The sequence below is a fragment of the Hakea prostrata genome, chromosome 8 (genome assembly GCF_041222555.1).
Source record: "Hakea prostrata isolate BN-2017 chromosome 8, UWA_Hpros_2, whole genome shotgun sequence".
In the NCBI taxonomy this organism is placed as follows: domain Eukaryota; kingdom Viridiplantae; phylum Streptophyta; class Magnoliopsida; order Proteales; family Proteaceae; genus Hakea; species Hakea prostrata.
Window position 1 is genome coordinate 20,329,647 of NC_142607.1, and position 12,779 is coordinate 20,342,425.

The following is a 12,779-nucleotide window of genomic DNA, read 5'->3' on the forward strand; positions in this document are numbered from 1 at the left end:
TTTTTTGGTAAATGGTCTAGTACTAATCCTTGGCTCAACATTTAAGTTCTTTTTTTTTTTGATATGAGGTTCATCAGGGCAAACACACGCGCACTACGATTTACATCCTCAAGGGAGCTTTTTTATATTAATGCCGCCCGAGTGAGTGCGAATCCAAGACATCCCCTAAGGAAATTGAATCTTTAACCTATTACATTCATTAACATTTAAGTTCTTTGATGTTAATGAATGTAATAGTTTTATTTAATTAAGTGGCATTTTTACCCAAAAAAGGGTTTCCAAAAGAAAATCCAAATATCAGAAAAAGTAAAAAAATGAAGTCAATCGGTTAAGTATGGCCGCCACTTTTGCCTCTTGGTATCCAAACCAATTCCGCGACTGACGCCGCTTCATCGGCTAAATAACATGCTTTCTTCTGTCAATCATTTTTCTGAACTCTTTAATTCCCAAAAGGGTCCTTGGAAACGTCTCTAGAAATTAAGTTGCCTTCATCGCAGTCTTCCACACCGAACAAGTCTAGTGTGTGTCTCAAGTCAAAACAGGGACGATCCTGTATTTATCTTCAAGTGCACATCTGTGTGTTCATACCATCCGGATCTAAAGCTCTGTGAGAATTTAGAGTGGGTTTCTGGTCAGATCAAGATAGTGAAACGATCAATGTTGCAGGTTAGTCTTCTCAGGTCAAGTTCGAATCTTGGCTATTTAAGATCTATGTGTGTTGGATCCAGTTCTTTATCATGTTCTTGCTATAAGTGAAGTAGGTCGAATTCATTTTCTGGTCTTGTGGATATTTTGTAAAAATTGCATATTAAGATATCTGAAGGAATTTGGTCTTCGGTTTTAGCAAGTGGGTGGTTGATAATTCACGGATATATGGCTAAGAAGTCGATTCCTTTGTTTGTATATCTCTCGATTCTTTCTGGGTTGTTTTTTTTCTTCATTAAGTTCTCGGATTCATACACGGTTGGAGTTGAAGATTCTGACGCACAAGATGGTTCATCTATGCCCTTCAGAGATAATCGACTCGATGAGGTCAAAAGGGAATGCAAATCTTTTATAGCTTCTGCTTCTGAACTGAAATCAGATGATGGTATAATGTATAGAATAAAAAATGAGCTTAGTTTCATGAATGGAGATTGGTTTCAGCAGGGGGGTGGGGCACCATTGATGCCATTTGATGACAGTGACTTGCCCAAAAGCTCTTCGTCACCACAACATTCTTTGAACCTAATCTCTTTTTGGGTAACGGGTGTTGATTCGGCTCATCCTTCTAAGAAGTTTGTTAATGTCAATGGGTTGTTGTTTATGGGCATTACCAGAAATGGTTCCTTTGGCTACAAACCCTATGGTCAAAGCCCTGAGTTTCAGATGTACCCAGGACATTCTCAGCTGACCATCGTTTTTCAGGGGATTTATACTGAAACGGAGAAGAATGGAGGGGAGAGAGCGATGTGCTTGATTGGGAATGCGATGTTGCCTTCTCGTCAACCTGGTTCTGCTGATCCATGGGAATGGGTGAAGTATTACCGACCAACTCTTCTGCAAGATGACCAGATTTTGCTTCTACTTCACTACCCTAGGACCCTCACCTTGACAACTAGGGAAATCCAAGGAGAAATGAAAAGCCTAAATGAGAAATCTAGTGTTAAATTCTTTGACAAGGTTCAAATTTCTTCTCAGTTGGGTCCATATGCAAACTACCAGTTTGGTTCCACAGAGCTTGTTTCTAAGGCTTGCGACCCATATCCATATCCAGATCGCTTGATACATGATACCATTGATGTTTATAGAGGATCTGGATTTTGTGGGATTCTTCAACGGTTTACTTCTAGAGATGCTTTCTCTTTTGTGCCCAACTGGAGATGTAATAGCTCAGAGTCAGATGACTATTGTCGCAAGTTGGGTCCATTCATGACAAGTAAGGAGATTAATTCCACAGATGGGGGTTTTAAAAATGTTAGGCTTCTTTTGCAGGATGTGAGGTGTGAGCCAAGAGGCGGGGATGGTAACCAAAGTACAGCAAGGGTGTCTGCTTTATTTAGAGTAGTTCCTCCATTTGAAAATCAGTACTCTGCCATGGAGAGAACAGCTCTTAGCAATATGACTCTTACTGCTGAGGGAATTTGGAGCTCTTCCACAGGGCAGCTCTGCATGGTTGGATGTATTGGAATTGCGGGCTCTGAATTGGACGGATGCAACTCAAGAATATGTTCTTATATTCCCATTTCATTTTCCATTAGACAGAGAAGCATCATGGTGGGTAGCATTTCAAGCATCAATAACAAAACTGGTTCATATTTCCCTCTATATTTTGAAAAGGTAATGCAGCCTTCGGAGCTGTGGGATCGGTTCAGCACTTCCCATCTATCATACAAATACTCCAAATTTATTCAAGCGGGTGTCGTCCTAGAGAAGAACCAGCCTTCTAACTTCCGAGCAGCTTTTAAGAAATCATTCCTCAATTATCCTAAACTTGAAGACTCTTCAGGATTTATGGTTAGCCTTTCTGATCTCTCGGAAGACCTCACTCTTCATGTCTCTGCAATTCCTGATCCAGTGCCAAAGGTCGGAATGCAAAGAACATCCATCGAAATGGAGGTACTTTCTCTTGGACCATTGCTTGGGCATTACTGGTCGACGGGAAATACTTCTGTGGGAGACGAGACTCCATTCCAAGCTAAAACTGAATCTACTGAAAGACAGCTACTTTTGAATGTCTCAGCTCAGCTGACTCTTTCAGGGAAACTTTACAGCAATGCTTCTGTGCTGTTCCTGGAGGGTCTGTATGATCCAACTACAGGAAAAATGTATATGATTGGTTGCAGGGATGTTCGTGCTTCGTGGAAGATCTTATTTGAGAGCATGGACCTTGAGGATGGGTTAGATTGTTTGATTGAAGTGATAGTAGAATATCCCCCAACAACTGCCCGGTGGTTGGTGAGTCCCATGGCAAGGATTTCAATCTCCAGCCAAAGGAATGAAGATGACCCTCTCTATTTTAGCCAGATCAAGCTTATGACACTTCCTATTCTGTATCGAAGGCAGAGGGAGGATATACTTTCACGCAAAGGTGTTGAAGGGATCCTTCGGATTCTTACACTTTCAGTGGCAATTGCTTGTATACTAAGTCAACTGTTTTACATCAGGGCAAAGGTAGAAGCTGTTCCTTACATGTCTCTTGTCATGCTAGCAGTTCAAGCTCTTGGGTACAGTATTCCACTGATTACAGGGGCTGAAGCTCTATTCAAACGGATGGGCTCTGAATCTTATGAAAGGCCTTCCTATGATCTTGAGAAAAATCAGTGGTTCCATGTGATTGATTACACTGTTAAGCTTCTCGTACTGGCCGCTTTTCTTCTCACAGTTAGACTTTGCCAGAAGGTATGGAAATCTCGCATCAGGCTGCTCACTCGCACACCTTTGGAACCAGGGCGTGTTCCAAGTGATAAGAAAGTTTTTCACATCAACTTGGTTATACATGTGATAGGGTTTGTAATTGCTCTCATTATTCATACCATTAATGCAAGCCAGAGGCCAAGTCTACCTAATAAGTATATAGATCAACGAGGAAATGTCAACGCTCTCTGGGAGTGGGAAGCCACACTAGAAGAGTATGTCGGTCTCATCCAGGACTTCTTCCTTTTCCCTCAGATTGTTGGCAACTACTTGTGGCAGATCCAGTGTGAGCCTCTCAGGAAAAGCTACTATGTTGGGATCACTGTAGTAAGGCTTCTTCCTCATGTCTATGACTACATACGAAATCCAGTTTCTAACCCCTACTTTGCCGAGGAGTATGAGTTTGTGAATCGAAGCTTGGATTTCTATTCAAAGTTTGGGGATATTGCAATACCACTTACAGCAGTTATACTTGCAATTATTGTCTATATTCAGCAGAGATGGGGTTATGAGAAGCTCAGGGAGACTATTAACTCAAGGTCTTACAGCAAGCTTATCTCATTGGGATCAAAAGTGTATGAAAGGTTGCCTTCAATGTCATTTGAAGCTGAGCTTGTCTCAGGGGTGAATAAAGAGGCACATGAGATTGAACGAGAGGATTAGCGATGATTCATGATTGACCTATTTAACTGCTATAAAAGCTTGAGCAGTGAGAGTTCTTACTGTCTCATGTTAAACCTAGGTGAACCACGCCATTTCTTGTTGACTGGAGATGTTGATTACGAGCTACTCCTTTTCAAGCTTTTGAGCAGTGAGAGTTCTTACTATCTCATGTTAAGTTAGGTAAACCACGCCATTTCTTGTTGACTGGAGAGGTTGATTACGAGCTATTCCTTTTCTTTATTGTTCTTGCTGATCAGATTAATATCATTTGGTTGCATTTCTTACCGTTGCTCCACGTATTTGCATGTGAAATTGAGTTTTTGTTTGTATCCTAGCTTAAACATTACATTGCCTGGAAATATTTCCTTCTTTTTTTTTTGGCTAAAGAGGAAATAATTAAAGATTCTAAAGATTCCAATACATAGGTCACTGGGAGAGCTCCTCCCCGTTCCTTTCTACCTTTCCTGATTCTAGAACATACAAAACCCTTTATTCCTTGCCTTTGATGCTACGCTAAGTAGATCCAGTGCAAATTCCATGGGCCACACTTCCTTATTAGGTGATGGTAGGTAGTGAGTGATTTTGTTGATGTTGCTCAAAATGGTATTCTCCCCGATTTGTGAGTGTCTGCTCGTTGTAACTTGTAAGCCCCTTAAAAAGCCATTTAGTACTGCTTTAGTTGGGCTGTTTAGTGCAATATACGGAAAACTACCTGATTACATATCATCCAAATAGCACGATAAGTAATCATCAGAATTGAAAATTTCCATCGCAACATAGGTTCTATCAAGATGAGAATGAAAAAATAATATGAATAGCTTCAGTCTATTGGTATGATTAAAGCACTCAGTTGGTAACCCTAGAGGTCGGATTGCCCAGGTTCGTCTGACCCAATCGCCATCAACTGATACCATATTAATTCGGTGCTTCCACCACAAAACACACAATGAGGTTGAATTGTTGTCCGCCGAGATTGAATCTCTTTAACTGGGGCTCCTCCATTTATCAGTGGCCAAAAATGACATTAAATTTTGCATGAACATTGACTTTTCAAAAAAACTTCCACCAAGCATATGAAATTTCGTAGAGTTTTGATAATTTGCATATTTTCTACGAAACGATCTTTAAATGCTAGTTTAGTAGAAAAGCATCCAAAAGGGGATATCAAAGATTTCCAACAATGGACCAAGGTAAATGGCATTTATGGCTGTAGCAAAATACTGTAGGAAAGTTAGCCGGATTTCGATTAGAAGAGGTCTCCTCTCAACCACATCAGCAAGACTGGAACTCCTTGGCTAAAAATGGGGATTAACATCTCCAATCTTATGATCCATGGTTGAAAGGGTCCAGGGATCAAACCAAAAAGAAGTTTATCTGCCATTTCTAACATTTTAGACAACCATACCTCCAAGAATATAGGGAGAATTCTTCATGACTTCTTACCAACCTTAGGGTCAAACAAAGATATGGGGAAGTATTTGGCCTTGAGGCATTTGGCCGAAAGTTGAATTTGGTTTAGTTAACAGTCTCCATCCTAGTTTAAGTAAAAGAGGGCAAGTTTAACCTCTTCCATTTTCCTGATTCTTTGATCCTCCAACTTCTTTGGGTGGAGAGAGCCTCTTTTTTGGGGGATTGGGGGGGATGGGGGGGAATGTTTTCATTAAAGGAAGTTATTCCGGAAGAGTTCAAGTACAGAGAAGAACTAGCTTTAAAATGAAATCAAACTTGACATAAATTACCAAATCTAAGAGTGGACATATTCCTTGAAATAAAAAGCAAAATTGGGACTAACTCAGTAGACCAATTAGTTAGTGGCTGACCCACTAAGGGCCAGGGGCCATGGCCCCCCGGATTTGAAATTTTTTTTATTCCTTTAGTTTTGTCCTTATTTATATTAATTTGCTTTTATTTTTTTTTGGATGAGGTTCATCCGCGCACCAATTACTCCAAGGAGATTTATATATATATAATTAAGCCCAAACCAAGACCCCCAGGGAAGTTGAGCCTTAACCCTTATAACCTATCATGGGATAAATGCATCCCTAGTTAAACTAACTCTAACCTATTTATTCTTTATTCCTTCCTTTCTCATATGTATTCTCTTCTGGTTCTTTCTTTCCTTTCTATAAGCGTGGGTCAAGGAAAATTTGGTAAAAAATCTTCTCCATAATTAGAAACTCTTTCTCTTTTTCAATCTATTTATCTTTTTTTTTTTTTTCTCATTTTTTTATTATTCTTTATTTCTTCTACAATTTTTATTATTTGATTTTATGTTATAAATTAAATGTCAATAGTTAGTAACGTAACTAATTACCATTGGCTTGCATCTCTTACCTAAAAAAATATATGGTTTGCATCCTACTTAAAAATATGGTTTGCATTTGACTTTTTAGGGGTCGTGTATTTAAAAATGTCGCAATCCCGAATACGAAAAGATTTGCTGGAACTCCTCATACCCGATTGATGGAGAGTTTCTTGAAGTTGCAAGTGCCTACTTTCTCTTGCGTCTATAAAGATACATTGTTTCTGAACAAGTGGCTGCGGGAATTAGAGAAAGCTTTCCGGAATCTGTAGTGTTCTGATGCACAACAGGTTTTGTTTTCCTAACTGAAGCTCCAGCATGAAGCTGATGCTTGGTGGACCTCCACCCAGCCTGTTCTTGAAGAATTGCATGCTAGTGTTGTGATTTGGGAATTATTCAAGGAAGCCTTTTGTAAGAATTATTTCCCTGAAGCGGTGAGAGATGCCAAGGAAGCTGAGTTTATGGCTCTTGTGTAGGGTTTTATGTCTGTGCTGGATTACCAGCAGAAATTTGAAGAGCTCTTTTTCTTTGGCCCTGATTCTTTGAAGCCTGATTGTGCTAAGGCAAATAACTTCTTTAAAGGTTTGCAGCCTACAATCAAAGCATACCTCACTATCCTCCCTATTGAGAGTTATGCCCAGATTGTATAGAACTCGAAGAAGCTAGAAGAGACTGAAAAAGAAAGTGCTTGTGCTCAAAGGCCATGGCAGCCAAGGAATCTCGGCTTAGTTGACCATACTGAGCAACGATTCACTAGACCTACACCATATCCTACTCCTGCTTTTCAACCTAGGAGCATAAGTCAGAGTTCTGTTTTGCTCATGCCAGTCAGCATAGTCAGTTTGGTGAAAAAAGACCTGCAGTGAATGTGCAATCTTCTCGGCCTGGAAATGCGAATCATAAACCCATGGTTCAGAAGCCTCCAACGGCAGCGACTCCAGTTGGGCCAAGGGACCTTGTTTGCTTTTTCTGTAAGCGGACTGGACACTTCACTCGTGCTTGCCCTAAGAGGTCGAATGAACCGTCCGCCCCTGCAATGAGGAGTGCTCTTGCCCCTCCTTCCGGAAGAGTGTTCAATATATCTGGTACTAAACAAGATGTGAACCATGATGTGGTAACAGGTACATTGTTAGTCGCTTCTATACCTGCATTTGTCTTATTTGATACAGGTGCATCTCATTCATTCATTTCATCTGCATTTGTTAAGAAGACTAACCTAACACCCAAGAACCTATCTAATTGTTTGATGATTAGTACACCTACTAAATCTATTGTGAAACTAGATAAAGTGTTAGAAGAATGTCATGTTTTGGTTTGTGAAAAGAATCTGAAGGCTAATCTAGTACTTCTTGACATGAAGGACTTTGATGTGATTTTGGGAATTGATTGGTTGACATCCTATAATGCTGTAATTTTATGTTCTTTGAAGAAAATTCAGTTTCAGATTTGTGGAAATTCAATTTTTGAATTTCAAAGTGAAAGGGGAAGAATTAGTAAGAAGACTTTGACCGCATTGATACAAGTCTGTGTGTGAAATCCAGCCCTAACCTAAGACCTTGACCCGAAAACCCAGTTGTTTATAGGTCCAAAGACCAGGAGTAAAGGAAGAAGCCAGCTGTGGGCCATCTCAGTAGAAAACATGGTGTTTGACTTTGAACCCATGGATATTGATGGTGGAGTTCAAATCTTGGAAGCCTGTGCTGATTTGGAAAGGAAGCTGCACCTGTTTGAAGATGAGATTAGTTGAAGGACTTGGAGTGTTATCTGACTTGGTTTGAAGGCATTTTTATACACTAGGTATATCACTTGATATGTGTGCAAAAGCCCTTGAGGTTTAGAGCCCATTTGATCCTCCATTTCCCCATTCGACTAAGCACTCGACCAAAGGTTTGCTAAATCCGAGAAAATGCAATTTTAGGGTTTTTCACTTTTATTTAAACCCTACTTCGTGTTTCTTAGTTGCGGCCGCCTCCTAAACACTTTTTGAACGTGAGAAGACCTCTCCGAAACTCTCTCTGGTGATTCGAACATTTCCTCTGCAGATCTGAAGCTTCTCATCTCTGATCTGCCAATTCAAGGTTAGTAATCACTTCGACATTACGAATTTCTTTTCTTTAATCTTATTCTTGATTGAGATTAAGAAGAAGATGTTGCATCCTTGCAACCATCCCTTCGTGATCTCATTCCATTCTTTAGGATCTATGATCATCGTCATGATCTTAAACCTAGCCTGATTAATTTCTTGAAACCCTGACCTTGTATGATGTTTCTGGAAACCTTTGGTAACCTCCCATGCAAGGGAAACCTCATGGGCAATGTTTAGATTAATCTAAGGGATAATTACTATTGCCCCCTTGTACTCTGATTTTATTACTACTTTATCCCCTGTACATTTTAAAATTGCTAATCCAACCTTTAACTTTGTCTACAATTACTAATGCCCCCCTACCGTTAAGCTCAATTAGTTTACTGATGATGTGGCATCTATATATTTTTTCAAAATCCCAAAAATAACCCTGCAGTTATCTCTTTATTTATTTACTCTTTTGTCAAGTTATAATACTACCCTTAACTATGGGGAAGAATTAACTTTAAATTAACTTTCTTTTCTAAAAAGAAACCACTGAATAAAAGAAAGATTTGATTTTTCTTCTCTAAAAAGGAATCACCGAATAAAGGAATATGTGATTAAATAAAACTTAAAATATAAACTAAAATATTAGGAAATATCAAATGTAATTCAAAGTTGTAAATTTAAAATCACCTAATATATGCTAACCATTATGCATGTTACCAAATTTTCTATTAATTAACATCTTATATGCTAATTTATTTGTAAAACTTCCATCATTGTGATTGTGAAAATTTTAAGTGGAATAGGAGAGGTCCCACCAAATCCAAAATTGATTCTAAAATATAAGGTTTTAAGGATATAATTGACTTTCTATATAGTTTTTATAAATGAGGGTAATGTCATATTTTTGACTTCTTAATTTTAATGAAGGGCAAAATAGACATATTTGATGTTAACAACCACTTAACACCGTTAGAAGTGAGGGAGGCAATAGTAATTTCATAAAGAAAGAGGTTTGATTAGTAATAAAACCAAAGTACAAGGGGGCAATAGTAATTATCCCTTCATCTAAACTTGATTTTTTAATGATTTTCTTGTTATTTTTGGCCAAGCAATTTATTCCCTTTCGTCCTGTGATCATAGCCTTTTCTTGGGAGCCATAAGGTTGAAACCCTAGTTTCTTGGTTCAAATCAAGAACCCATATTTTGACCATGACTTGATGATTTTACCTTCCCATATAGTTCTAATACATTCTAGGAAGTTCCCCTTCGAATTTCGGATCAATCCGACTTCAAACGAAGAAGTTATGACCAATCTAGTTTCTGCAATTCCGTCTTGACTCGGTTGGTCGAGTTTATTTACTGTTCTTGTCTTTTATACTTCTGATGTACTACTATAGGTATAGTAGCACTTCAATTATGTTTTCTTTTTCATTATTCAAGCATATATGAATTGCTTATTACAATATTGTTTAGTGATTAGATCATGACTTTATATTCTCTTTTATATGATGAATTGTTGATTGTGTATGACATGACTGATCTGAGAATGTGTTTGATTAAGTATGGTTTGGGATTGAGAGGTGTCCTTTTGACACTTCTGTCCTAGGACATCGGAGGGAATGTATGGGATGTTCTCCAAAGATGCTCATGGACGCTTTCCCGAATCATTGGGTGTCATACCTAGGACTGTCTAGCAGTGTTTGGCTAGGATGTCCCCATCATATCAGACCCGATTCAGAAGGGAATTGAGACCGAACGACCCGTGACAGCAATGGGGATTCATGGGCGCTCAAGACCTGTCACATCCACCCAGCCGGTACCCTATCTGGCATATCCGAGTGTGTGATCCACAGTCCACAAGATCCAGTAGTTAGTGAAATCATCCTCCCACATTCACAACAATATAATCAAGAACAAGACTAAATCAATGTTAACAGTATTACTCAAATGAATCAAAGATAAGTAACGAGATAATCATCAGAGTGCGGAAAAGATACCAATAGATATATTAATCAAAAGTAGAGTGAGGCCGAAACTCACTCCACGAGTACAACAGAATGTAATTCGAAAATCAAATGGGATTACAACTGATTCTAAAAACAAGAAAGAAAGATATAATCTAACTAAACTAGAGTCTTTTCTACTTTATAAAGGATGTCCTCATAAACATAAACTTCATCGATTATGCTCAGACGCTCCCACTCCATAGTAGGGCTAATCCTGGTAACAAGAGAGACCACTCGAGGGATCCTCACAGTAATCTTCGTAATCGCCAACACTTTGCGTATGGTACGCTTCTTCATCTTGCGCTTCTTCATATTGCGCTTCATAGCCATCAAAACCTATAGAATAGTCTAACAAAAGATATTGTACAAAAAGGAGTGAGTTTCAAAAGAAACTCAGCAAGGCAAGTTATTCCATAATAGCATAAATAACATAGTATCACAAACAAAGCATAAAGGGATATCATATGAGACAACAATGCATGTATGAGTCTAACTCTATGTATACTGGTCTCTATAGGCAGACATGCTTTAAGTCATAGCACCATATTTCTTTGGGTAGGTCTCATCTCACAACGCCGGTTGGCAAAGGGTCCTTCATCCATCTTGGACAATCCATGGTTAGGGGTTAAGTCACCTCTCTCTCACATCACCGTTTGGTCTAAGTATTGGCGCATGTCAAGGTAAAGCCTAGCCCAATGCAAGTCTTCTACTTGGTCATATCAACTCAAATCCAGATATGTCCACTCCTCGCCCCTGGCGATCCTTTCCGGTATCCTTCACACTAGAGTCAGCGTATCCTATGGCTACAACCAACTCGGACTACGGACTCATCAACCATATATGTGAAACCCAGCCCTGACCCTAATCCGGAAACTTTGTTATTTGTAGGTCCAGTGACCCGAAGTAAGGCAAGAAGTCATCTTTGGGCCATTTCTGTTGAAGACTTGATGGCTGGATTGGAATCCATGAGTGTTGATGCCAGTGTCCCAATGGTGGAAACTGCACCCGGATGAAGATTAGATTAGTTGATGGTCTTGGAGTGGTCTCTGTATTGATTCAAAGGCATTTCTAACTCCTAGGTATGTCACTCTAGAGGTGTGCAAAACCCCTTGATGTTTGGACTTGATCTGAGCCTTCAATTCCCTGTTTTGAAGTTGTTGTCTTGATTGGTCGACTCATTGGTCGATTGGACCAATCGACCAATTGATTCTGTTTTTGAAATTTGAATCCTGTCTCTTCTATTTAAGTCTAATCTCAGGAATACTCCACCTCCTCTGCCTCCTAAGCCTTTGGAACGAGTTAGAACCCTAATCTAACCCATTCCCTTGCATTCTTTGGTGATCTCTCGCAAAGACTTGAAGAATTCTTCATCCTCCTACAGCAAAGATATGATTTCACTCACTCTTTCTTCTATCTCTGATTTTCTTTCTTTAATTATGTTCTTCGTTGAGATCAGGAAGAAGATGATGCACCTTTGCAACCATCTATTCTATGATCTCATCATGTTCTTTAAGATCCATGATCATCATCATGATCTTAACCTCAGCCAGTGGAATCTTTGAAACCCTAACCCTAATCCTTTGAAACCCTAACCTGTGAGATCGTCTGGAGAGCTTTTGGTAACCTCCCTTGTGAAGGAAAATCTTCTTGGGTAATATTGAGTTAACCTAAACTTCATCATTGAATGACCCTTCTTGTTATTTTTGGCTAACAATTTATCTCCCTTCATCCAGAGCTCTCAATTAATTTCCAAGGGAACCAAAAAGGGTAAAACCCTAATTTCTTGGGTAAGATCAAGAACCTCTAGTTTAATCATGGTAACCCAATCAATGTGTTTTCTTTACTATATCTGTAATCCTCATATCCTAATTCTTGAATCTTTGATTATAATATTTTTCTCTCATAATCTATGTTTAACCTAGTAGGTTAACCTTTGTGTTCCTAGGTTATAATTTGGGAACTTTATTTGATTTATGATTTGATATCCTCTATACCCTAGAATACTACCATGATAATTCCCCTCTGATTTGTACCCTTTTGAACCATCGAATTCGGTTCTTGATTCTCAAAATTCGGATTCTTGCAGGCTATTGTCTGCATTGGTCGACTCATTGGTCGACTGGTCCAGCAGACCAATCAATCGACCAATGAGTACAGCAACCTCATTCTTGGTCTGTTTCAATTGATTTATGATCTTTTCCTTTATGCATCTTTCCTAACATGTTGTGTCCACTTGTTTAGGACTGTCTTCTCAGGTTTAGTCAAGATCATACTTGATTCTTTAAGATCCTATCCAAGTTAGAAGGTAAGGACAGTTAATTCCTTAACTACATAG

The 12,779-nt window shown here is 39.0% G+C and overlaps 1 protein-coding gene across 1 annotated transcript; it reads left to right on the forward strand.

Annotated features, from left to right (window-relative positions):
* Nucleotides 1-390: 390 nt before the first annotated feature.
* LOC149007404 (PII, uridylyltransferase (DUF2921)) lies at nt 391-4,649 on the forward strand. The gene has a single exon (XM_089166768.1). The coding sequence runs from the start codon at nt 874-876 to the stop codon at nt 4,057-4,059; it is 3,186 nt and encodes a 1,061-aa protein (XP_089022894.1). The 5' UTR covers nt 391-873; the 3' UTR covers nt 4,060-4,649.
* The last annotated feature ends 8,130 nt before the right edge of the window (nt 4,650-12,779 follow it).

What these genes read in the sequence shown, in the direction of transcription:
- LOC149007404 (XM_089166768.1), top strand. Translation starts at nt 874, where the DNA reads ATGGCTAAGAAGTCGATTCCTTTGTTTGTATATCTCTCGATTCTTTCT.